Raw genomic sequence first — 27,601 nt, 5'->3', positions numbered from 1 at the left:
TGCCGGAATCTCAGGTTCGGTGGGTCAAATGCTCCTCTTCTCCGCTTTCTGGGCGCAACTCTATATTAAGGTACCTTGAGCATATTGCAAGTTTCACAGTAGGGTGTGAGCTCTCGAGGTGGCGCGAACATCTTTGTCCGCGGAATGCGGGACCCCTAGTCCGCTCTAGACTTATTTTCTTAAAGTAAAAGCGCCCCTCTCCACTCCCAGGTGACCAGTGCATTTCTTCTTTAAGAAGCCGTCCCCTCCTCGTCCAGGAAATACAACTGGTTCGCACCTATCAAGGGCTGGCGCTAGAAAAAGAGCTATATATCAACCAGCCCTGAAAACCAGTACAAGGAGGTTTTCTAAATTACGGGCTCCAATAACACAACAAGCAGCCGACCTAAACAGAAATACCGGCGTAGTGGGCGGGGCCGGTGCATTAATAACACCGGAAGTCACGTGGCGCAGCTACGCCGGAATTCTCTATCTCGGCAATCGAGTATTCGGCCTTGCAGACTCTCTGGCGGGCTCCTCTGTGATCCACTCTTTCGGCGCTCCACTCGCCCGTGCTGCTGCGGCCGCTGAAGGAGGAGCAAAGCTCAAGATGGCGGACAAAACGCCAGGCGGGTCTCAGAAGGCCAGTTCAAAGGTAATTTCTTAGAGGACTTCGTAAGTCAGTGAGTCTCTCACTGTCATCTGGGACCTACAGACCATTCTGGCCAGCAGGAGTAGATCGGGGTGGGAGTCCGCGTTCTGGTCGCGAGGGTAGGCCGGGGTGCCGACGCACCGTGGTGCGCAGGTTGAGAGGCCTGGTATCTCCCCTTAGTCCCAGCCTGGATTTGGCTCGAGCGGGCGGGCTCAGGGATGGGGTGGGGTGCCGTGAGTAGTTCGGCCCAAGCTTTGCAATGGAGTGAAATCGGGGATTTAGATTGAAGTCTGAAGCGTTGAAAAAGCGCCCCTGTATCTCACCTTGTTGCGCTCTGAGGGCGCCGGGCAGTGCCTGGGAGAGGCGGGAATCGTTTCCCCGTGCTTAGGGTCTGCTTCTTTCTCTGGTTATTTGTTTTTCAATCTTAACGCTTCCGGCCTCCCGCAATTTCCCTTATGCCCTCCTGGAAATAAATAATCTCTGGGGCCTCAAGTTGTGAGGGGACCAGTACTGGAGGGACGCGGGGTAGGAAGTGCAGAGGCGGGAGCAGCTCTCCTTTGCAGCGCTGCATCGCCAAGGTTAGTGCTACTCTACACGTGGTCTTATTTCATTTAAGAGGAAGTATAAAATGAGCACTTCACTCGAGAGCTCATTTTCGAGGACTCCGGGTCTCTTGCATCTTTGTGTGTATGTTCCACTGAAAGGGAAACTTCGGAGACTTGGAAGCCTCCTAAGATTAGTAAATTGCCTTGAGTTTACAGGGAACCATGTGTGCGTATTGTGAAACCATTGAGCTGTAGTTTAGTTTAGCATTAGTTAGGTTGTGGTTAGCGTAAGGCCTTAGTTGCCATCTTGGGCGGGTCATTTAATCTTTTTTGCTTTGAATTCTCAACACGATATTAAAAGTAATAGGTACTGCTCGAAGTGGTTGTTAAGCTTTTTGTTGGTGATGTAAATTGTGAAACACTTAAAGGTTCTAGGGACGTTACATCTTAAAGAGTGTGTATAATTATAAGTCGATTATTAGGAAGTCAAGTTTACTGTTGACCCTTGCGTTTACAGTTTGTTCTGACAAACATAGTAACTCGTTTTGTACTTGCTTTCTCAGTTTCTAATAAATCATAATCTTTTTGATTTGGTGAATGATGTTCATAATTAGTAATGGCTTTACCAGACATCCTTCAGTTATGTAGAAACTATGGTAGAGGGCCAGTTTTGGCTACTTTGCATTCTGCATTTACTCGTTATTATTTTCTTCCTTCCTCCCTGGTACATTTCCCCTTGAGGAGCAGAGGAATAGTTGGACACACTTTACCCACTTCCCCTCAACAGACTCATGACAAAAACAGCTTTGCTTACTATTTGGGAACGATCACTAAAGCTAGCTAAATCTATAATAATTCACTCATAAGCGTCATTTTTGTTTCTTCTCAAAGTAATATTTTAAGTATCTCCTATTTTGAGGCCTTGGATACATTGAAAACATTTTAATGTCTCTGTTCAGTATTATATAATAGTACTTCTCATGGTTGTGTGTGACTTTTAAGTATAAGTAACTTGTTGGATCTTCCAGTAACATACCTTTTTAGTTTATATGGCATTAGGTTTTCATTCACTGTAAATTGAATCAGTATCTCAGAATTCAAATGGTATCGACATGGTTTTCTTTATTAATATGGAGGCTGCTTGGTGTAGTGGAAAGATCTTGGATTTTGATAACAAACTAGATTAGGATTCAAATCCTAACTTGATAATTATTTATAGTTGTAATACTAAGGCAGACTGCTTAAACTCTTGAGCCTCAATTTCTTCTTTTGTAATATAGATGTAATTCTTTCTTTACAGGGTTGATGTAAGGATTAAATGAGTTAACATCTGTAAAGTACCTAATAAATATTAGTTCCTTTTCCCTCTCCTTTTTGTTCATAGAGGAAATAAAAAGCACTTTTCAAAATGTTAGGATAAATTCTAATCCTGAGATTTAGAATCTAAGTCATCAACTGTAATAATGACTGCCCAGATTGTTGCTTTTTATTTCTAACACAAGTCCAGAAATTATTGGAGAGAGTATCAGATCATTTTGGCTAATACTACAGTATTTGGAATTTCTAGCCTTTGATCCCTGTGTTTTGATTTTCCTTCCTCTAGGGACAGCAGATGAGTGACATTCTACAATACAAATGGAGTGAACATGCTCTGTTCCATGCTCATTCTTTTTTGGCAGTTAAATTCTCATTGATATGGGTAGGAATGCTGGTTAATCATATTTCTAGGCATTGAGGAAAATGTACAATATACAGGATTTTTGCCATTGATAATGCAAAATTATTTGGTTTTTTAATTATAAAATAAAGAGATTAAGTTAGATAACCTCTACAGTTTCTTTTAGCTTTAAAAATTACATTTTATGTATGAATAGTCAAATGACTTACCTTTATGTATCGTCGTCCCCAGTGAAGAGATCTTGTGTTTTATTTTCTGTGCAATTTTGCTGTAATTTAGTTTTAAAGCCTGGCAAATGTAGAAGTTCAGTGTTTTAGGAATGAGCTAAATTTTCCTATGCATTATTTGTTTATCACTAGACCAAAATATTACTTTGGGGGAAAGGGGTGTTGGTGCTATGTTGTACCTTTCATTTTGAGAGGAGAAACAGAGATAACCTATATATTTGCTTAGAAAATCGTTAGGCATAGTTACTAAGAATTTATGTTATAAAATTAATTATTTTTATTTTATGAGTTGTCTTGGTTGCTTGTTCAATAAAATGAGGATATGAAGAGAATGTGGTATTTTCTTCTGTATCTCCTGTGCTGGTAATAGTACTAATATTGAATTGTGTGCCGTGTTATTTCACTCTGACAGTGCTTATTTTTTGCCATATTGTTAAAAATTGGGTTATATAGGTAAATAAAGTGGAAAATACTGCTCGGTTCCTTAATATCCAGTGCTAAATTGGTTTAGGAGCTATTTTGACTGCTGATAAACCGAGTATTTCACTTGTAAGAAGTAGGTAAAATGAGGATCCATTTAAGGCTTGTGATCCTTAGGAATTTATTACTGCCTATGTACATGTTCTCTCTCTCTCTCTCTCTCTCTCTGTGTGTGTGTGTGTGTGTGTGTGTGTGTTTTGAGGGGGATACCTGAAGATACGTAAGATGTAAATATGAAAAACTCCAAACAAAACACAAACCTTGAAATAGGCTCTTCATAGTTTGCCAGTTTTGGTTTAAACTGAATATTATGATATGGTTGTAACCTTATCTTAAAGTATAAGGTAGTTAGTTTTATGTGTGGAAGGTTGTGTTTTTGGGTGGAGAGTGGAATTATGAACTTCCATTTTCTTGATTAGTGCTTTTTAGAAACTTGAGTATTTGTGGCACTGGTACTTGAATATGACTGTTGACATGAGTAAAAAAAATTCCTATCTTATTGTATTGAATTGATCCTCATAGGAGCACTGGTTTTTTAAAAGTCGTTTTAATTTTCTTTTTATTCCTGAACCCCCCCCCCCCGCCCCAATACCCATTTGCTTTACTGGCAAATGAGAGGAGGTCTCATTTGATACGCAAGTTGAAGACTCCTGCCTCTCTACCCCTTTTTACAAAGAGCATCAATTTTGAAATAGAAATAAAAACTTGCTACAGGACATTAAACTCAAGAACAATATTACAAGTAATTTGCCTCTTATACTATTGTTAAGTAGCTTTAACATTTTATTGTATAGCAGCCATGTGCTAGAGATTTTGCTGAAATAATTTTTTTGGAGTTAAATTGTTTTCCCTAGAACTTTTTTTTCAGTCTAGATAAACTATAGGATATTCAAAATGTAGTTACAAATTTTCGTGTATTGGTAGTTTTGGATGTAATTTTAAGGATCATTTCAGGTTAGGTATTTAACTTTATTATACATAGTGCATGTCTCAGTGATACAAAGTTTTTTGAGAGGTAGATCTTGGTTTGGCTTGGAGAGTTATGAAGCTAGGTAACTGCTACATGTTAGTGAGTAGACAGCTAGTATGTTAAGAGTGTGGAGTTTAATTTTGTGTAGGAACTTGTTCCAACAAGTTAAGTCAACATGTATATTGAGAATCTGTCACTTTTGCAAGATCTTGTGTTCGATTTTGAGGAAGAAGACGTTAAATAACACCATATCCATGGGGCAGCATGCCGGCTAGTGGAAGAAGAGCATCACCACATAATAATAGTACAAGGCAGAGCTATCAGAAGATCTAAAAGTTTAGAGAAATAAGTGACAGCTGGTTAAATGGAGGGTGGGGAAGGAGAAGCTTCAAGAGCATAGAGGAATGTGGTTGAGTCTTTTTGAACAGTTAAGCAGAGCTTGGAAGGATAGAGATAGTATAAAAAAGAGATGGGTAAGGCAAAGAAAAAAAATCGCTGGGAAATGGATTGATAAGTGATGTGGCTTAGCAAGTGCATGAGGCACTTGCATATGACAAAAGAGCTGAGATAGAAAGGTAAGTTTTAGCTAGATTGTGGAGTGGTTTGAATGCTACAGAATAAAATTAGAGAGTCATGGAAAGTTCGAGGCAGGAAATCCTTTAGGGAAGTTATTCTGGGGCATAGTTTAGGAAGGATTTGGATGTGAGGACTCGTTTAAAGGTTTTTGCAGTATTACTGATACTGAAGATTGCTTCAAAAAAAATCTCACTTCAGATCCTTTCTGGGAAACTTTCCCTAACATCTTCCCCAGTTCCATTAATATTCCCTGCCCTCTGTGCTCTTGTGGCATAGCCACATTTTGACTTGACTCTTTTATTAGCTCCTCATAATAGAAGCTATTTTTTATTTTACTTTATATCTCTAATGCAAGACATAGTACCAGTAAATGGTTGACTAAAGGGAAGAGCTGAACCACAGTGGTGTCTTTAGAAAGGAAAAGGAGTCCCTGTAGAACAGCAATCCCCAACCTTTTTGACACCAGAGACCAGTGCTCCTATGAGGGTTTAATACCTGATCTGAGGTGGAGCTGAGACTACTGTGATGCTAGTGCTGGGAGAGCGGCTCACCTCCTGCTGTGAGGCCTGGTTCCTAACAGGCCACAGACCTGTACCAGTCCACTGCCCAAGGGTTGGGGACCCTTGCTGTAGAATAGCTGTATTAGGAGTAGGATGAACAGAATATGACTCAACTGATTACAGGGAATAAGGAAAGGGTCATGCAGGATGGCCCTGTTATAATGCTGCTGCTAACACTTACTAATTATTATGTACCAAACACTGTTCTGAGTGCTTCACCTGTATTTGTCCTTCACAACATTCCGAGGCATATGCTATTCAGCTTTACAAATGAAAGAACTAGGCCGAAGGTTACAAATCTGGTAAGTGCTAAAACCAGGAAGTCTAATTCCAGAATCTGTGCTCTTAACATTTTAGTACTTCCAGATTATGTGTATTTGAGAGTTAGGACCCAGTGTCAGAAGTAAGAAAGTCAAGGGGATAAGCTAGTTTATGAGGAATTTTAGATATATTGGATTTGAGTAGCTTGTAGACAGACATTCAGGTGAAGATGTCCAGGAGGTAGTTTGAGAACAGATTGGAACCTATGAAAGGGAGCAAGATTGAAGATCAAAAATTGAGAGTCATTGCAGTATGAAAAATGGTGTCAATTTGCTTCCTATGAGAGAAGTTGTTAAACTTGTGGAGATGTAAGTTGATGCTTTAGAGAATAAGAGAAGAAAGAAGCCCATTTAGGAGACAAATGGGAATGGAGAGCTGACTAGATAGAAGAGCAGTGTTGGAGGAATATTACTGTGGATAGCTGGCTAATTTGAAAATTCGGGTGTGGAGGCCTTAAAGTAGGAGCAGCCAGAAAAATAGTTTTTATTTTCTGTCGCTAAGATACAGGGTCATATGGCATAAGTGTAGTTGGCTTCACCTTTATCTCTTCAGTAGCCATCAAATGATCATTTTTCCTTTTGGATTTTCTTACTGTCTTTCTCTACATCTGTACTATTTTTCTCTACCCTGGGATAAATTCCTCTCATATCTGCTTCTTTATTGCCTCAAACCTCCCTTATTCTTCTCTTTCATCACTTATTTTTGAGTCTTTTCATTAGGCTGAGGAATTAGGGCTGTGGACTTCAGAAGATCTTTAAGCATCATTAATTTGTTGTTCTTAAGTTTAAAAGGAAAAAAGAAAAATCCCAAGCCCAAGATAAATAATACAGTTCAGTTCCAGGTTTAGAGGGAGGGGCTCAATTTCTGAAGTAGCATTATATTTACTGTTTACGTGGACCACTAACCTTAGAAGTTGGTTATTCTTTTAAAATTTTGGTAACTACTTTTTAAATCTCTAACTGTTCTTAAGCCTAATATGGCTCAATAATGACAAAAACAACAACAACAACAACAAATGATCCAATCAAAAAATGGGCAGAGGACCTGAACAGACACTTCTCCCTAGAGGACATACACATGGCCAACAAATATTTGAAAAGATGCCCAACATCGCTAGCTATTAGGGAAATGCATATCAAAACCACAATGAGATACCATCTCAAACCTATTAGAATGGCTATAATCAACAGGACAAGTAATATAACAAATGTTGGAGAGGATGCAGAGAAAAAGGAACCCTCATATACTGCTGGTGGGACTACAGATTGGTACAGCCACTATGGAAAACAGTATGGAGGTTCCTCAAAACACTAAGAATTGATCTACCATATGATCCAGCGATCCCTCTACTGGGTATTTACCCCAAAGACTTGAAAACCCATATCCGAAAAGATATTTGCACACTGATGTTCATAGCAGCACTATTCACAGTGACCAGGACATGGAAGCAACCGAAGTGTCCTACGATAGATGATTGGCTAAAGAAGCTGTGGTACATATTGTATATGTGGTACATATACAATGGAGTATTAGTTAAGAAGAGATGAAATACTATCATTTGCGACAACATGGATGGACCTCAAGTTAATCATGCGAAGCTAAATAAGCCAGACAGAAAAAGTTGAAAATCACATGATATCACTTATATGTGGGATATAAACCTAAGAGCAACAAATGAGCAGGATAAACAAATTCAGGGACATGGACAATGGACTAGTGGTTACCAGAGGGTAGGGACTAGGGGAGGAGTGGGGAGGTAGATGGGGTAAAGGGGGTTAAATATAGGGTGAGTTGGGGGAGGATGAAGTGGATAAAGGTGATCAAATATATGGTAGTTGAAGGAAACTGGACTCGGGGGTGGGTAATCACACAATAGAATATATAGATGTCAAATTATAATATACACCTGAAAATTGTATAATTGTATTAACCAATATAACCCCAATAAACTTAAAAAAGATGAATGAAGAAGTGGTCATATATACAATGGAATATTACTCAGCCATAAAAAAGAATGAAAATTTGCCATCTGCAGCAACATGGATGGTATTATGCTAAGTGAAATAAGTCAGAGAAAGACAAATACCGTATGATTTCATTTACATATGGACTCTATAAAACAAAATAAATGAGCAAACAAAATAGAAACAAATAAATACAGAGAACATTTTCATGGTTGCCAGGTGGCAGGGGGTTTGGGAGATGAGTCAAAAAGAGAAAGGGATTAAGAATTACAAATTGGCAGTTAAAAAATAGTCATGAGACTATAACGTATAGCAAAAGGAATATAGTAATACTATAATAACTATGTATGATGTCAGATGTGTGCCAGAGTTATCGAGGCGATCACTTTGTAAGTTATATAAATGTCTAATCATTATGTTACACACCTGAAACTAATATAATATTGTATGTCAACTGTAATTGAAAAATAAAATTATTTAAAAGTTCCATTATGAATGCTTTGTAGCTATAGCTGCGTGTCAGTGAAAAATGGTTTGCAGTAGATATGACCAGTGTCATCTTAGGTTAATTGAAATCAGCTGATGCATCTTCCTAAGCTGTGTTGTTACTTTTAAGTCCTAGAAATGATTATTTGAATGTGGTGGCATAGAAGGTTAAAGAAAGGCTAACACATTCTTAGCTACTCATGCTTCTTCAGGGTGAACTTTAGAATTTTTTTTGGCAATCCCATTTGCAAATATTTCCCTTTGGTACTTTGAGCTGTTGAATGAAATTGTATTATATGAAAATAAATTTGGTTATAGCTGATATTGTCTTAATAATGAGCTTTTTCATTCAGGAATATGATGAGTCTTTTCAAAAGGTGACTTGAATAACTTTGAATCTTTCTGTGAAATTTGTGTTTTCTTCAAACAGGTTGCTTTCTAAGTGTTTTATATTTTTTGTTACTGTTATGATTGGGATATTTTTGTTTCATAGCAGGATAATACTACAGTATTGGAAGGCAATTTATTATTTTTTTCAAACCTTTCAGCCTTTTGACTGAACTTTTTTCTAAGAAAAGTTAGTTATTCTCAGATTTTCTCATTTATGTGTATGCAAATAGGTGCATTTCAAACTGTGTTTCAAAGTTTGTTTGATAGTTATTTAAATATCAAAAAATTTCTTCCATGCTATCTTGCTTTTTAAGGAAGATTAGGGGGAGGAGAAAGTGAGTAAGGGGGGATACAATAAGGTTGGCGACAGAAAAATGGATAGAAAGAATAGAGGTGAGAAGTATCTCAGTGCTTGATAGTTTGGGGCTGATTTTGTCTAGGGGCCAGTACAGTGGAGTTCAGAGGAGTAAATTGATTCAGTATGAAAATCCAATAGGCTGTTCTTAGCCTTATGTTTAGACAAGATAAATAAAGCAATACTGTGTGGGCCTATATGAATCGTATTTAAATAGCCTTGCAACTTGGCTTCTTTGTTCTTAGATGCATAGTGAAAAACCAATAAGTTATTGTATGCTGTATGAAATTTGAAATGTAGATCAATTAAGAAAAAGTAAGATGAAATTTTAAGAGTTGACATTGTTGGAAGGTGCCATTATTTGAAGACTGACTTCTTCCTTGTGTAATAGCAGTAGTGGTATGCTGAAGAAGCAGCAGCTCCCTTAGAACAAGTTCAAAATGGAGGCCTAACAAGGATTTGATAATAGGATTTTGTTTTTCTTGAACTATTTCTGCAGTAGTAGAATTTGTGTCATTTGCTAGACATCAAGTGGGTTTTCATGGCATTAGAATCTGCTGCTTATATGACTTTGGGTGGTTAGAGAAAGAAAGAAGGGGAGGTTTCTTTTTGCTGTGTAGTAAGAAGTTGCTGCTATATTAGTGTTGAAGCAGTGAACACTGTTTTATGGCTTGAGAAGAGCTTTTGCACAAAAATTCTGTTGTAAAAATTATGGTTAGTTTTCCACTGTAATTATCCTACTATCATTTGCATCATATTTTCGGAAATAGGCATTCCGAATTTTAAAGAATTGACTTGCACATTTATTTTGGATCACAACCTTTTTGTAAGTTTGGTTTTATTAGCTGAGGAAGAATTGCTACAAGTTTGGAAAAATTGAGTCCGTGAAACACTCGTTAGCATTGTAAGATTTTCTGATCATTTAAATATTGACTTTTATTTTTAATACTTGCAGACCAGATCATCAGATGTTCATTCATCTGGATCTTCAGATGCGCATGTGAGTATAAAAGGCAATTTTTCTTTTTTCTTTAAAATTTAATTTCTCTTTGTTTATATCCCTATACTTAACGATTTCACTTGATAAATAAATATAATTATATTGTAAGTGACTATTTTCATTCACCTTTTTTGTAAGTGCCTATTTTATTTCATCTTTTTTGTTAGGTGCCCTCCTTTTTTTGGTGTTCTTGTATAAGTTGGGCTCTTCAAACCGTTAGAAACCTAGTGTGTGTATTTCCTTCATTTTTTTGTCATGCTTATAAAATTCTGTACATACATAAATGTGTGTACTTGTCATTCTTTTTTTATGGCATAATATACTTACTGGAAATCTCTGCAAGTCAACAGGCATAACTGTAATCTAGTCTTCTTAATGGCATCATAATGTTCACAGGGGCAGGTTCAATTATTTAGTAAGCTGTTTCTCTGATGGGCATATATTTTCTGTTTAAAGCTTTTTGACATGTTGAACAGTACTGCGATAAACATTTCTTTACGTGTGTTATTATAGCAGTACTCAAAAGTGTGGTCTTCAGACCTTTGAAGGTCACGAAGAATCTTTCGGGGCGGAGGGGGGGTCTGTGAGTTCAAAACTATTTTGTAATAATACTAAGATATTATGTGCTTTTTTCACTGTGTTGACATTTGCACTTATGGTGAAAAAGCAGTTGATAGGTAAACTACTGGCACCTTAGGAATCAAGGCAGTGTTGCCAAAATGTACTAGTAGTCATTGTATTCTTCCCCACAGGCACAGTAAAAATATGCTAGTTTCACTTAATATTGTTCTTGATGAAGCAGTAAAAATTATTATTACTATATTTTGTGGGTCTTTTAATGTTGTGTAGGATGAAATGGGAAGCACATACAAGGCATTTCTGCTTACCAAAGTGTGATGTTTGTCTTGAGGAAAAGTACTTGTGGAATTGTTTAAATTGAGAAATGAAATTGGCTTCTTTTTTTCATGGATTACCATTTTTATTTGAAGGAGCATCTGACAGACAGACTGATTTATCAGGCTTGGGGTTTGACAGATATTTTCTTGAAAATGAAGGAAATGAACCTGTTGCTTCAAGGAAAACAAGTATTTGTTACTGATATAAAATTTGAGCTTGTTAGAATTATTGAAAACTTTCTTTGTACTTAAGGACTTTTTTGATGAAATCGTGGTGATGTTAAAAAGGGTTTTGCTAGTGTATAATTAAATTTTTCAATATTTGGACATTTGGGTTATTTCTAGTTTCTACTGTTACCCGTGGAATTTTTAAAAACTTGTTTTACTTTTCCTGAAGATGGATACATCTGGACCTTCAGATAGTGATATGCCAAGTCGAACACGACCTAAGAGCCCAAGGAAACATAATTATAGGAATGAAAGTACTCGTGAAAGCCTTTGTGATTCTCCTCATCAGAATCTTTCAAGAGTAAGTATTGATAAAGATAAGAAAGTATAATGATTTTAATCTGTCCTTGATTGAATTTGGTGGTTGGATATCTTGGTTTTGTAGTTGTTCTTTTATCTTGTACTATTTGAAAATAGTATTCTTCATTGTATTCGGGTTAATGAGAAACTAAAGTTCAGCTAAGGAAACGTTTTTTAGCTCGTATGTGAGATATTTTATTTAAATTTTAAAATTTAAAGAAAAACAAAACATTTTGGGTGTAAAATGGTTAATGGTCAGATTTGTTATCCCCTCTCTCCTCCCATACCAAACATATATGGAACCAAGTGCCAAAACTACTCACTGGAAATACACAGATGATTAAAACACAGCTCTTGCTCAGAGAGCTTAAAGTCTTGCCCTGGGAAGCAAACAGAGCAGATGCTATTCACTCTGGTTAGTGCAATGTCTAGGGCAATCCAAGAACCCAAAGAAGGAGCTTCTTTACTGCATGTATCTACAAAGTGCTCTCATGTTCTTTTCATCTTTTTTTCTATTTTAAGTAATGTTTTCTTGTGATTAAATTTGGAAATTATGATAAAGAAGACAATCACCACCAGCCAGTATTAACATTGCTAACACTTTATTTTTCTTGTTTAATATTTCTCAGCACAAATGTATTTTTACTTTGCTGAGATCCATTTTACAGGGGCACGTTTAAAAATATTATTTTCAGTTCTAAGTTTTTAAATTTTAGCAAAAATTCTGTAAATAAACTTAATGGATGATTGTCTTTCTTTTAGTAAACATTTCTTAATTTTCTTAACCATTTTTCTCTTGGGCATAGCTCTTAGGTTATAAATAAAATTTGATCTCTAACATTTTATTTTGTAAAATTGTTTTTCATTGAATTTATATATGATTTTACAATTTGTTTAAACTTTTGAAGTTGAAACCAAAGATGCTGAATGATGGCAAAACATCTTTCTTTCTATTTGAGGGGTGAGGTGGGGGGGTGGGAATTTTATTTTGAATCTGTTCCTTAAACCCAGTATAGACTTTTGAGTTATAAACTGCTTTAGTTTTTCAAATGATTTTGATGTAACTTTAAAATAGTTTGCAGCAATATTACTCTTTGATGCTGCATATCTCAAGGGCTAGGCTTTTTAATAACAGAATTGATAAGGTCTAATTTTATAATTGATTAACTTCTTATTTTGGTAGGTGCTAGAGAAATCTTTAGATTTCAATAGCAGATTAATATTTTAGGTTATATTTAATAAACATTTTCCTCTTAAAATTTATAAATCAAAATTTAACATTCATATGAATAACTGAACAATTAAAGGTCTACAGATAATTTATTGAAGCTATATTTCAGAAGGAAATTACTTTTACGTAAATGGAAACTTTATTAAAATACTATTTTTTCATATTCATAATTAATCAGTGAATGTTAATTTGTGTGGAAACCTAAAATACTGTATGTGATATATTCCTAGCAAAGTAAATGAAATGATTATGTTCACAAACATCAGTATTATTAATGAAGCATGAGGTGATTTGCAGAATTATAAAAGAAAATGATGTGATTTGTACTACCTGAAATGGGGATTATAGATGATATTTAGATTTCTGCTACTGAACCATGGAAGTGTATGCCTCCTCTCTATTTGTTCGTCTGTTTTTTCTATTGCTTCTTTTGCCCAGAAACATCTGTGCTCTCCCTTTTTAAGTGTTTTTATTCTTGCTGCCAACGAGCAGGTGTTGAATGAGTTCTAAGCCTGGGCATATCTCTGTTTCATTTTTACCTTTTTTTTTTTTTTTTTAAATTTTTTAAATGGCTTTTGTATGTTATTGACCTTCAGCTAGCGAATGATATTCTTTAATGAATATTTACTTCAGAATTAAGCTTAAGGTAGGCAAGCCACCTGATGCTTACAGTGCCATCAGCTTTTTTTTACAATGAGTTATTTTTTTAAAGTCATCTAATCTGAAAATTTGGTTATCATTTGAGCTGTATCATTTGAGTTATAGATAGCATTAATAATTTGTATGTAAAGGTATGCTTTTTATTTCTTTATCCAGCCTCTTCTAGAAAACAAACTTAAAGCATTCAGTATTGGAAAAATGAGTACAGCTAAGCGAACTTTAAGTAAGAAAGAGCAAGAAGAATTAAAGAAAAAGGTAATGTTTAAAATGTATTTTGAGTTATCCTTGGAAACTATCTGAAGGGGCAGCGGTGTATGGGCAGAAGAGAGAAGTTTTTCAGAGACTTTGGACCTCCGGGGTATTCTCAGCTGCCACTCCCATGTCAAGTCTGTAATATAGGGTATATTCAAAGGAGTCCAGCTTCTATCCCTTTTCTACTATGTAACAATTTTGGTTATTTTTTGATCTATTCTTTTTTATAAGCGTGTGTGTACATATATATTGTACCCACTCTTGTATAGTTAGTTCACTTTTCTCCATTTCACTTTTTTCATAAAATATCTCAGAGATTACTCCAAGTATATTGAATTAGTCCTTGCCTTTTTTTTTTTTTTAAGTAGCTGTGTAGATAAGCAATAGTTTATTCAACTAAAATTCTGTTGAGGGCATTTTTGTTTTGATCTTTTGACATTTTGAAGGGTGCTGTTATGGATAGTATTATACATATGGCTTTTTTTTTTTGTTTGCTAGTGTATCTTTGGGATATATTCCTATTATTGAGATTACTGGGTTGAATGGTAAATGCATAAATAACTCTGCTAATATTGTCACTTTGCTCTCTGTAAGGGTAGGGCCATTTTGCATTCCTATCAACAATGTATAAGAGCTGGTTTCTCTATAGCCTTGCCAACAACGGATGTTATCAGAGGAGTTTTGCCAGTCTCCTAGGTGAACAAAAGTATCTCAGTGTAGATTTAAATTTGCATTTCTCTTAAAAGTAAGATTAAACAGATTTTCTTGTATTTATTTTGTAAACTGTCTGCTCTTATCTAAACCAATCTTTCTGTAAGCTCTATTTTTAGAAACTCTGTATATTAAGTATATTAACACTTGATCTATGATACAAGGTGCAGTGTTTTGTCCTAGTTTATCGATTGTCCTTTCATTTTGCTTCTGGTGTTTTTCCTTGCAGAAACTATGTTGTTATATAATCAGATTTATCAGTCCTTCTTTATGGTTTCTGGGTTTTCAGTCAAGATTTTCCCATTCTCAGCGTATAAAGGAATTTCTCATTTTTTCCCTCTAATACTTAACATGGTTTCATTTCTAAAAAAAATTAAATCTGATTAATTTGCAACTTATACTTGTATATAATGTGAATAATTGGTTCATTTTTACCTTTTTTCAAATAGTTATCCCAACATTATTCATTGAAAAATCCATCTATTTTTCACTGATTTGATGCTCCTTTTATTGAATACTAAATTGCCATGTTATTGGATTTATTTCTGTGTTTTCTATTCCGTTCTATTGTCCTTTTTATTCATACATTTCGGGGGACATTTAGAATAGTTTTAATGGAAACTGTCAAGGTTCTGAGTTTTTTTTTAAATGCCAACTCTGGCTCTCTGGAGATATTGCTTTAATTTCTAATAAACATGTTTTTGGTAGTTTATAAAGGAAATCTTTGTATTCACTTTGAATTAAGTCATCGTGCCTTAGAAATTATAAACATTAATGAGATAATATATTTTATACAGTCAGTTGTCATACAATTTGACACTTGAATTGTCTCTAAACAAATTTATTTAGTGAGATCTTTTCTGGTTCCACAAATTGCCAGTAGAAGATCAAAGCTTCTCTTAGTTTCATTGTTAACTAATATCTAATATTTTGTAAGGATTAGATATTACCGACTAAGACTGTTTAACCTACTTTCCTCAGTGAAGGAAAGGTTTCATTTACATTTTTCCTTGATGAGTTTCACCCCATATACAATAATAATTTTTATATTAAGTGCTATTAATGTATTTATGTGTATTTAGGAGGATGAAAAGGCTGCTGCTGAGATATATGAGGAATTTCTTGCTGCTTTTGAAGGAAGCGATGGTAATAAAGTGAAAACATTTGTGCGTGGAGGTGTTGTTAATGCAGCTAAAGGTAAGTGTAAGTATTATAATCCTTGAGTAAATCCAAAAATGATGAATGACTGCAGGTAATTATGAGAGAAGTTTGGTTGCTTTTTCTATTAGCACTCTCTTGTGGTGATCTTAATTAGCAAAATAAATGACGAAATATGGATTACTGAGAAATTAGAGTCAGATAAGTTTTAAAAATACTTACTACCTTCCAAGGTTTAAGACAGCAGAGAACTTTGCAAAAACTTTAATGTATTTCATAGTTTTACTATAAAATGATTAAATTGGTATTTTTGAGAGTAAGGCAGTAATATTTGAATTTAACTTCATGTATTGTCAATAGTGATGTATGTTAGTACTAAAAGTATTTTATTTTTGTTTATTTTTAAATAAAATAACGAGTAAATAAAATCCAAATAATATGAAAATAGTATTGAAACTTAGTATTTTAAATTTCAGAAGAACATGAAACTGATGAAAAAAGAGGCAAAATCTATAAGCCATCTTCAAGATTTGCAGATCAAAAAAATCCTCCAAATCAGTCATCGAATGAAAGACCACCATCTCTTCTTGTGATAGAAACCAAAAAACCTGTAAGTCATACTTAAATAAGTGGCCATGTATATTTAGAGATGACATTGCCAATGGTACTTTCAGTACTTTCACTGTAAGCAGGACTTTGGTTTCTTGTTTTTAATTTTGAGAGTAGATGTTGAGTTTTGATGCTTAATCTTCCTGTATAAGAGAAAATAAATTAGGACATGTAGTTAATATATTTTATGTTCTTTGAACAGTGAACATTTGCTGTTACTATATTAATTGCAAGTAAAAAGTTGATTATTTTTAGGTATTAATGTAAAATAATGAATGGGGTTGTATTTTTAAACAATTCTGAACTCTGAGATATTTAAATTGTATCAGCATATGTAGTATCAGTTAACTTTGGAAGACTATATATACTCCAACAATGTGTCTGTTACTTAGAACATTTTTGTGATATTTGGAATTACTGTCAGAATTAGCAACAGTTTCTTTTAAATATTCTCAATGTTAGAAAAATTTTTATTTTTTGAGGGGTTTTTGTGGGGGGAGGTAGGTAGATGTGGGTTATGTCATCTAGAATCAGATCTGATGAAGAAATACGATTGCACTGAATAGTGAGACTGATTTTTTTGTGACTTTTAAAATAGCTATGAAAGCAATTTAAAAAAGTAACAGCTTCATTGAGATATAATTCACATACCATAAAATTTATCCTTATAAAGTATACAATTAAGTGTTGTTGGTTTTTTTAAGTATACTTAGAGTTGTGCAGTAATCACTGATTTCTAATTTCAGAACATTGTTATTATTCCAGAAAGGAACTATCTACCTATTTTAGTCATCGCCAATTCCTGGCAACCACTAATCTACTTTCTGTCTCTTTGGATTTACCAATTCTGGACATTTCATGCAGATGGAATCATATAACATGAGGCCTTTTGTGTCTGGCTTCTTTGCTTAACATCATGTTTCAAGGTTTCATCTATGTTGTGGCATAGATCAGTACTTCATTCCTTTTATGGTGGATAATATTCTGTATTATGGATATACCACATATTGTTTATCCATTTATCACTTGATGGACATTTGGGTTGTTTTCGCTTTTTAGCTATCATAAAAGAATAATGCAGCTATAAACATTCGTGTATAAGCTTTTGTGTGGACCTACGTTTTCAATTCTTTTGTATATACCTAGAAGTGGAATTGCTATGTCATGTGGCAACTGTTTAACTTTTTGAGAAACAACCAAACTGTTTTTCAAAGCAGCTGTACCATGTTACAGTCCCATCAGCAATGTATGAGGGTTACAGTTTTTCCATGTCTTTGTCAGCACTTGTCTGTTTTTTCATATTTATTTTAGTCATCTTGCTGGATGCAAAGTTGTACCTAATCGTGGTTTTGATTTGCACTTCCTTAATGATGTTGAGCATTTATGTGTTTATTGTCCGTTTGTTGTCTTCTGTAGAAATAACTTTTCAGATTCTTGGCCCATTTTTTAATTTGCTTATTTCTTTTTTAATGTCGAGTTGTAAGAATATTTTACAATTTCTAGAGTTGAGTTTCTTATCAGCTATATGATTTGCAGATGTTTTCTTCATTCTTTGGTTTATCTTTGCACTTTCTTAAGTGTCCTTTGAAGCATGAATGTTTAATTTTGATGAAGGTCAGTTTTTCAGTTTTTTTTGTTACATGCCTTTTGTGTCATGTCTAAGAAGTTATTGCCTCATTCAAAATCATAAAGATTTCATTCCTATGTTTTTCTCTTAGAGTTATATAGTTTCAGCTTTTCCATTTAGGTTTGTGAACCATTTGAGTTTGTTTTTGTATATGGTGTGCAGTAGAGGTCCAGCTTCATTCTTTATTGCATGTGGATATTCAGTTGTCCTAATACTATTTGTTAAAAAGACTATTCTTTTTCCATTGAATTATTTTGGCACTTTTAAAAGAGGTTATTCCAAAAGCAGTTTTGGAAGTAATTTTAAAAGGAAATCCAATGATGTTACTGATTGTTTAAGTAATTCATATCCTCCTATGTTTATTGTTTTGAGGGTGCATATTTTTGGTAGTTGTTCTTGGCAGTTACTTTACATGGTAGTTCAGTTACTCTGTATTCATTAATTTTGCCACCTGTTCCCCTCTAACAATATTCAAGCCTAAGTATTGCACGCTTTTGGGTGATATAGTGGCTCCTTTACTATAAGATTGCTTATTGTCATTTTGTTTGTTTTAATAATTGTTAATTTTTTAGTTTGAGAGAACAGGAAAGGAAGTTCAGTGATAAGAGAAGCATTCATTCTTTTTAATTTAAATTAGAACATAATTGGCACTAAAATAAAAATTATTTAAAATGATTATTGAGCCATTGGTTTTGTTGAACCTTCTTTTGTTTGAAGTATAATTTGTCATATCCTTCATAGCCACTGAAGAAAGGGGAGAAAGAAAAGAAAAAAAGCAATTTGGAACTCTTCAAAGAAGAATTGAAACAGTAAGTTTTCTAGTGCTAAGAGTAGCTATCATAGGTATAGTGAGCTGATGCTTACAGGTGTGAAGGTGTGAAGAATGTGGTGTACCATTTAGTTAGTACTAACTGGCTTACCATGAGGTTGTTTTAGATATTTTAGTGCTGTATATGGGGTATGTTTGAAAATGAATTAGCATTTTATCCACCATCTGGACTGCTTGCATTATATGGATGCAATTCAGTTGGTTAATGTTCGGAGTCCTATTTGTAGTGAAAACAATATAGTTACTGAGGTGTAATGGGTGAAGAATGGTCAAACTTAGCCAAGAAAGAACAGATTCTTGGTTTTAATGTTGAATTTCTTCCTTACCTTAAACATGGGCTTTGTATTTTATTGCGTATATGATATATCAGAAATTTTTTCATGACTCTTAAAGCTGAGCGACTCTCTAATCTTGATTGTCAGTACTGGCATTTAATTACACATATTTCAAGTTATTTGAAGATGATACCTGGTAAGTTCTATTATTAAACGTGAACAAACATATTATTAGTGATTATAAATGTTTTCAACAGGATTCAGGAAGAACGTGATGAGAGACATAAAACAAAAGGCAGGTTAAGTCGATTTGAGCCTCCTCAGTCGGATTCTGATGGTCAGCGTCGTTCCAGTAAGTGACATTTATTTTAATGTTTATATTTGTGGTTAACTACTCTAAAAACTAAGAATTGTTTTCTTTTCTCCCTTTTTAAAGTGGATGCGCCCTCAAGAAGAAATAGATCATCTGGTGGTAATACAGTTTTTTGCTTTTTTAATTAATAAAAATTGTCCAGACTTTGTATTTTTCAGGTTATAATTTTTTTTTCTTTTTGCCTTAGTTCTTGATGATTATGCACCTGGGTCACATGATGTAGGCGATCCAAGCACTACTAATTTATACCTTGGAAACATTAATCCACAGGTAATAGTAGAAAAAGTAAGATGAATGTTGGTTTATACTTTTGGAAGGAAACTACTTTGGAAGAAAACTACTTTGTCAGCAGTAAAAAAAAAAATAGCCAAGAATCTGAAGTAAGCAAATTTGATGGAACTAGATTGTCGCTCACAATATCTTGCTGGTATAGGCTGAATTGCTTTGCTATAATTCTTAAGGGCTTGTCTTCTCTTTCTGTAACTGGACTATACATTGAATTGTTTTACTAGGTGATGATTTTTATTATTTATCACATCAGGATATGACCAGTGGTGGAGAGTATTCTTTTGAAACTATACCCTTTTAATGCATAGCCTGCTTCCTTATGGATTTCCTTTTTCTTTTTTTCCTTAACAGCAAACTAGCATTTGTACTTTTTGTCTTTTATATTGTAATTCTTTTCCACATGTCAGTGTTAATTGTGTTATGGGAAATGTAGTGGTTGTTCTATAATATGCTTTTTAAAAAAAATTGTATAGTTGACCTCATCGCATATTTACCATTTTTTGTTTTCTCTATACATGATTACACTGGTAGCATTGTGTTGGAAAAAGAAAAAGTAATCAGATCCTTTTTTTCTTGCATTGCCAACAAATATTTCTTCCCTAACTTAAATACAGTAATTGCCACTGCCTGAAAAATGTTGCTAAATGCCCAAACTATAACCGTAGAATAGCTTATTTTAGATGGCAGGATCTCCAAAGGAGGAAGAGCGGAAGTAAAGGTGTGCTTTAGATTTCTCCAGCCACCTAGCCTCTATCACCCTGGCCACTTTTTTACATAAAACAGTGTGTTTCTGATATGAAAAGATTTGTGAATACCCCATGAAGGCAGGATTTTATTTGTGTTGAAGTCCTAGTACTTGAATGGAAAAATGTAGCATTAATATATCTTTTTTCATTTTGCAAAAACTTCTTTGCTTTCGGTTGCATAGAATTCTTTCTTTCCTTTTTTGCATACCAAAAAACACATCTTTTAACAGATGAATGAAGAAATGTTGTGCCAAGAATTTGGAAGGTTTGGACCGTTAGCCAGTGTGAAAATTATGTGGCCTAGAACTGATGAAGAAAGAGCAAGAGAGAGAAATTGTGGCTTTGTGGCCTTTATGAACAGAAGAGATGCTGAAAGAGCTTTAAAAAATTTAAATGGTAAGTGAATTTTTATTGTCCATATATAGAATTCAGACTTTTTTTTTTTTTGGTTCTGAGAAGTGTTTATAAAAACTTAAGGGGAAAACTGGACCAGAAATGGAAAGGTTAAAAATAAAAATTCAAATCACTGAAATCTTTTATTTATTTTGAGAGTTATTACCAATGTGACCTTTCTTTTCTTTCTTGTAGGAAAGATGATTATGTCTTTTGAAATGAAGTTAGGTTGGGGTAAAGCTGTACCTATTCCTCCACATCCAATATACATTCCACCTTCCATGATGGAACATACGCTTCCCCCACCTCCATCTGGACTGCCTTTTAACGCACAACCTAGAGAGCGGTTAAAAAACCCCAATGCTCCCATGTTACCGCCACCTAAAAACAAAGAGGATTTTGAGAAGGTAATTTAAAAAATGTACATAGGGCCGCATCTATTTGTAAATACTAAATCTGTGGTAGTGTTTCTTTTCAACAATTTTATAGAAAATGTGTGTGTAATTCTGTTTGGCAACTCTTAAATAAGTAGATGTGTTCCCTGCCTTAGCCCATGGAAACCCTATTTGAAAAAGTAGGTCATATTTTTATTTGTGGCTACCATTCCTTTTTGACCACTATTAAGTCTTTTTTTTCCCTTTGTCCACTGTTGTATCCAGTGTGCTTAAGTACATATCCTAAATTTACTTTGTTCTGAGAAAGTGATACTTTGTATTTGGTTAAGTGACTTTTCAATTAGAAAAACCTTCTAAATAGTTAAACTGTTTGGATGGCAGCAGTTTTCAAGATTTTAGCTATTAGATTATTTGAGAGCATATATGTTTTTTTTTTTTTTTAATGTTAACTACTCTAGTAAAAGCAAAGGGTGAGTATTTCCTTTTTATTAAACATAAAACCAACTTAATTTCAAGTTATAAGAATTTGTTGGTTCTGTTATGAATTAATTCCACTTAAAATGACAGGGCTGGTTTTAAAGGCTTGGGAACAAAGTAGCAAACTGTATTATGGTCAGAGGCAAACAGTTAATTATTTCACAAATTAAAATCTTTATCTGATAATTCTCAGTGTAGTACCTATTTCAGTGCATTGATGTGCATTCTGGCAGGAATGTTCTGATTCTTTGCATTTGGTGAACATTTATTGTTCACTGAACACATCCATTTGTTTTTGTGTAATTGCTTAGTGTATAATTACTTCAAATGCAGTGATTGCCTGCAAAACTTGTGATTAGATGTGTAGTATTTTCAATGCATATGTATATTTTTGCTTGTTACTTGTTAACAATACTCACATATTCTATGTTTATTATCTGATGTGACTTCATATACAGACTCTGTCGCAAGCCATAGTCAAAGTGGTTATCCCAACAGAAAGGTACATGTTTTTCTTTATTATTACTGATCTAAATATAGACAATATCCCCTTCTGAATTAAAGAAAAATGGTGTTGAGGAAAAGGTAATATCTTGACTGAGCAATGGTTCCTTCCCAGTACTTTTTGGGGGGATATGTGAAATTTAACCAACTTCAGTATACTTTGCAATTTTGTATCATTATCTTTTTTTGCTTTTATTGTTATCAATGTAAGGAATTTTATAGCTTTAATAATTAGAATGTATTTAATAGATTTAATATTTAGTCTAATATTAGACTGTTGTGATGAGAAAATAGGTGTTTTAAATGTATCTTAAAATTTAGATAATGTTACAATTTGATACAATTTGTTATTTTTTTGTTTCTGAATTATCTGTGTTTAATATGCAATCTTAGTTGGATTTCACCTTATTGAAGGCATAGTTTTGTTTTTATTTTCTGATTGATTTTAGAAGGAATTTCTGTTATTTCCATGAACACTGAACATACTAGAAACTGTTTTTTCATGATAAACAAAGATGTTTGGAATTCTTTTATTTTCCTTTCTTTTCTTTTTCAATATAATGTTAAAGCAGAAGAGTTCATGCTCTAGGTATGCTCTTGCTCAGTCAAGCTAAGCCTTTTCCCAAACACAGGAACACAACACTGGTTGAATAATAAATAAACACAAAAGAATACCAAATTCTCTTTGACATTGGCCTTGGTGAGCAACACCAGCTGAACTGTCTGCGGCAGCGGGGGACCAGGAAAACATCATGGGATGGATTGGGAAAGTATACAGTTTTTGACCAGACATTGGTACGATCGACTCCAATAAATGTGGTTTTATTATAACTGAGAAACATTTTTTGTTTTTTTTTTTGTTGTTGTTGTTGCCCAGAATAAGATAATTACCATTTTAAAATAAAATAATGCACTTAAAATATATCATCTTTTTGTACTACACTATTTTATTCTATTAGAAAAGTCATCGTTTTTGAGATAGGAAGCACACAATCCTTAAGGAGCAAGTGTGATTATAATTCTTCAATAGTCTTGAATTCAGGCTAGCAATAACTGATTGTCAGATTTTGATTTTAAATAATCATATGCAACATTTTAAAGCTTCTTTTAAACTTTAAATTTCTAAAAACAGATTTTATCAGTTACAAGCCTGTTTAAAACTATAGTGGGTTTTTTTCTTCCACTGATAGAGCATTCACAGGAAAGTTTTTTGTACCATTCAAAAAACATATATCAAGTAGTAGCTTTACATGTGGCTCAGCTTCTTTCTAAATAAAATTTTGAGTATACATTTTGCTAAAAAGTCTTGACTCATAATGAATCCTTTGTTTTAAATTTGCTAAACCATTTTTTTCATCTATCTCTAATACTTAAGTCAAGTTGCTTTTGACTTAATTCATACAAATTTCTGGGTATATAGTATTTGTCCACCTAATGATTGATTTTATATATTATATATAAAATTTCTCTTCACTTTAATATGTCACATACCAGTGGGAGTTTTGGAACTGAATCATAATTTCATGTTATTTCCCTTCAAAATAATGTTATTAACTATGGATTTGAGAATAATTCATTCTCATTTGCATATCAACTGCAAATTTGCAGAGCAATTAATACTTCTGTAAAAGAAAAATAGTTTTTAGATTTAAAATTAAGTAATGATTTTAACTTTGTTTTTAACAATTTCAAGTTGAATTAGTAGTTTTAAATATATAATTTCCCTTTGTAAAGATATAAAACTTTATATAACTTTTTTGACCTCTTTCAGGATCCTTTAGGAGGTCAAAAAATTTTATTTTTCTACTCTAGAGAGATTTTAGTGTCCACTTAAGTAGGTTTGTTTGAAAACTGTGAGCAATAGTTATAATCACCATGAGATTAATTGCTGTTCATGAACTCTGAAGCAGGCATTATAGAACCAAAAAAAAAAAAAAAAAAAAGATGTCTTAATTCTATAACTACATATTTATATTCTAGCAGTTATATCAACTTAATTTGAGCTGGGAATGCCAAAGGTGTAATTTAATGTGTGCCTTGTACCAAGAGCCAATATCCTTTTGCTTTTCCCAATTGTTATTTGCCAGCTTTATATGCTGGGGGACTGGTGAAATGAGAAATCAAAAGAAGCTTGTAATAAACTGAGTTTTTTTTGCCTGACACCATAATCAATGTCTCAAAATTCTGTTTGGAGTCTAATATGATATTAGGACCCAGATTCATATTTTAAAAATAAAGACTTTCTATAAACCTAACCAATAAAATAAATATTAAAAAGTTACATATGTTTATTTTTGGCTTAAGTATTAGAAGGTAATTTTTAGGAAAAATGGGAAGGGCATCTCACCATGTCCCTTATTTTGGAATATTTTGGAACGAGGACTTAATTTAAAGCTTTGACATTATAATTACTTCATTGATTCATAATACACAGGCAGAATTATACATGTCATGAATTGTGTGACCTAATTTGAAGTGTGGTCCAAAGGGATATTGCCTCATTAAAGGTCAGATTCAATAAAAACTCTGTCTGCTGTATGTGTACTAGAAAAGCACAGGAGTTGGATGGATTTTTTATTAAACCAGGCCTTAAATTTGTTAAATAGTTTCCATTTTTATAAATTATAGTCATGTATATAACATTGCAGTACCACCACAAAAGTGCTTGGTTTAGGAATATTTTAAAACTGAGATAGTGTGTAAGTTTTTAGATGGATATGATATAACATGTAAGCTCTAAGTTACTGATATTTATATATTTACAGCTTTCCAGTTAGTCGTGATTCACAATTTAATGTTTTGCATTTGGGAAATAAAATTAAATGGCATTTAGAAAATTTAATCTTTATTACTATGAAGCTATGTTGTGGTTTCCCACCCTCCTTTACCTTTCCTTCCCCTCCCACTCCCCTATCCCCACTGTCCCACTCCTTCTAAAGGCAATAACATATGCTCCAGGTTACTGTTTTGGTATAAAATTCTATGTTAGCAGAACAATTTTTTTCTGCACAATTTTAGTAACTTAGGTCAAGTGTAGTTTTATATAGTAGTAGGTCTGAATCCATTTTCTTTAACTGTGTTGTTGTTGTAGGAATTTGCTCGCCCTGATACATCGAATGATAGAGTTTGTTGTACGTGAAGGGCCAATGTTTGAAGCTATGATTATGAACAGAGAAATCAACAACCCCATGTTCAGGTGTGTATTTTTTTTTTTTTATTGTGATACAATATACATATAACAAAATTTATCATTTTTATGTGTAAAGTTTGTTGGCATTAATCACATTCACATTGTTATGAACCATCATCCTATCTATCTGCAGAACTTTTCTCATATTCCATAACTGAAACTCTTTACCACTTAAACAACAACTTCCTTGGTCCCCCAGCCCCTGGCACCACGGTTCTACTTTGTCTCTTTGAATTCGGTTACTTTAGGATACCTCATATAAGTGGAATCATGTGGTATTTATACTTTTGAGACTGGCTTATTTCACTTAGTATATAATGTCTTCAAAGTTTATCCATGTTGTAGCATGGAATTTTTCACTTCATTTTTTGAATTAAAAATATTTCCAAGAATAAAGTTCTAAAAGTATGAGGTTATTTTGGAAATGAGAGGAGAAAGCAGCCTTAGAAATTGGACTAGAATGTGCTTGGGTCAGTTTTCTCTCTGATTTTGATTTAGTTAATTAAATAACATTGTTTTTAGCATTCTCTAGGAAGAAAATACTTTTCATTATGATTTTCGATGAAAGGCTTTTGTAAGTCAGATATATTAGAACAAATGAGGTTTATAGGAAATTGCTTATCTTCTGAATAGCAATGATATTTAAGACATTGATATAACACTCTTAAGTAGTTTAAAAACTATTACTTTAGAAATTATACTTGAGAAAATCTCTTCATTGCCAGATACAGTGTCTGACACAAAGTGTTCAATAAAATTGATTGTAAGACTCAGCAAAATGTGTACATACCTTTGAGTATTAATGTCAGTCCTGAAGGCAGTCTGAGCTGGGATGAGGAAGGGGATAGATGGCACATTACAGTGGGTGAGGATTTCTTTTCTGGGATCTTTGCTTTTGGTTTTATTTAGAACTAAATAATAGGTAAATAATATTTTTTATTTTTTTTTATATTTACTGGAATACTGTTCTTAAAGAATGGTGTTTAATGGTTTTTTTATGTTTATTTTAGGTTCTTATTTGAAAACCAGACACCAGCCCATGTTTACTATAGATGGAAACTTTATTCTATTCTGCAGGCAAGTAGAATTAGTTATTTTGTTAATTTTGACTGAGGTATTAGAGCTTTCTAATAACATTCTGGATGTTTATTAGGGAGATTCTCCAACTAAGTGGCGGACGGAAGATTTTCGTATGTTCAAAAATGGATCTTTTTGGAGGCCACCACCATTAAATCCATACTTGCATGGGATGTCAGAAGAACAAGAAACAGAAGCTTTTGTAGAGGAGCCTAGTAAAAAGGGAGCACTTAAAGAAGAGTAAGATTTTTTCCCCTTTCTGTTAAATATTCAGAGAAGTTACTTTAATTAATGGTCTTATGATGTTAACCTTAACATAAAATGTTTTTTTTACTTGTGAACGTTTAAGATAGTAACATACCTTGTCACATGTTTTGTAATTTTAAGCATCTTAGTAAGTATAAGTGTGTGTCCTATTGACCTTGACCTCTTCCTCTTGATAAAATTAGTGATGATCTAAGCAGTGATTCTCTAACAGTGGGATACTTAAGATTCTTACAGAAATTATCTTGTGTCCCTTAGAATTCTTGCCTCTCTAAATGCAACAAAAGAGGAAAAATTATTGATTGTATGGCTTAGTGAGGTCAGATGATTGACTATGCAAAGCCTCTCCACAGAGCTTGCAGTGTGTGGCCACCATGGCAGCATGTTATTAGTGCTCAGTGAGCACTGCTACAGTGCAGTTAGACTGGTTTAATAAGGATAAACAAATTTAACTATTAAATGTTCAGAGTAAGTTCTGTATACTTCATGGAAAAAATTAAAGAATTTTTAGCATATAGAATTATATACTTCACTTAATACTAGTTGCATCGATGCATCGTGTGTGAGAGTATTTGGTAATGGAGAATTATAGTATTTGAGAATATATTTGCTTTTGAATATGTATGTTCTTCATTTCTTATGTCAGTGGATTCACAGACTCAGCCCACAGGCTAAATCTGGCTACCTTCTCTTTTTGTTAATAAAGTCTTACTGGAACATAATCATGCCCATTCCTTTACATGCTGTCTATGGCTGCTGTGGCATTAAAGTATCAGAGTCGAGTAACTGCGACAGACTGTATGGCCCGCAAATCCTACAATATTTACTGTCTGATCCTTTACAGAAAAAGTTTGTCAACCCCTGCTTTTGCCTGTGTTAATGTTTTGGAGATGTGCTAAAATATCAGACAGACTTCCTTTAAAGGAGAGTAAAGA

At 33.8% G+C, this 27,601-nt stretch overlaps 1 protein-coding gene across 3 annotated transcripts in view; it reads left to right on the top strand.

Moving 5' to 3' along the window:
• Positions 1-479: 479 nt before the first annotated feature.
• U2SURP (U2 snRNP associated SURP domain containing) overlaps positions 480-27,601 on the top strand; it is a 46,004-nt gene continuing 18,882 nt past the window's right edge. For 2 of the 3 annotated variants that reach the window (XM_023533157.1, XM_011364443.2), the window contains exons 1-16: positions 480-634; positions 10,139-10,183; positions 11,477-11,608; positions 13,655-13,753; positions 15,544-15,658; positions 16,096-16,229; positions 18,597-18,664; positions 19,217-19,311; positions 19,396-19,431; positions 19,520-19,602; positions 20,597-20,762; positions 20,955-21,166; positions 22,090-22,133; positions 25,227-25,331; positions 26,336-26,402; positions 26,479-26,642. In XM_023533157.1, coding sequence (XP_023388925.1) covers positions 590-634; positions 10,139-10,183; positions 11,477-11,608; positions 13,655-13,753; positions 15,544-15,658; positions 16,096-16,229; positions 18,597-18,664; positions 19,217-19,311; positions 19,396-19,431; positions 19,520-19,602; positions 20,597-20,762; positions 20,955-21,166; positions 22,090-22,133; positions 25,227-25,331; positions 26,336-26,402; positions 26,479-26,642 — 1,610 coding nt within the window. In that variant the 5' untranslated portion in view covers positions 480-589. The remainder of the gene's footprint in view (positions 635-10,138; positions 10,184-11,476; positions 11,609-13,654; positions 13,754-15,543; positions 15,659-16,095; positions 16,230-18,596; positions 18,665-19,216; positions 19,312-19,395; positions 19,432-19,519; positions 19,603-20,596; positions 20,763-20,954; positions 21,167-22,089; positions 22,134-25,226; positions 25,332-26,335; positions 26,403-26,478; positions 26,643-27,601) is intronic. The other variant, XM_011364444.2, reaches the window with a different exon arrangement.

This window comes from Pteropus vampyrus, unplaced genomic scaffold (genome assembly GCF_000151845.1).
Source record: "Pteropus vampyrus isolate Shadow unplaced genomic scaffold, Pvam_2.0 Scaffold97, whole genome shotgun sequence".
NCBI lineage: Eukaryota > Metazoa > Chordata > Mammalia > Chiroptera > Pteropodidae > Pteropus > Pteropus vampyrus.
This window is presented reverse-complemented; position numbering and strand designations above follow the sequence as displayed.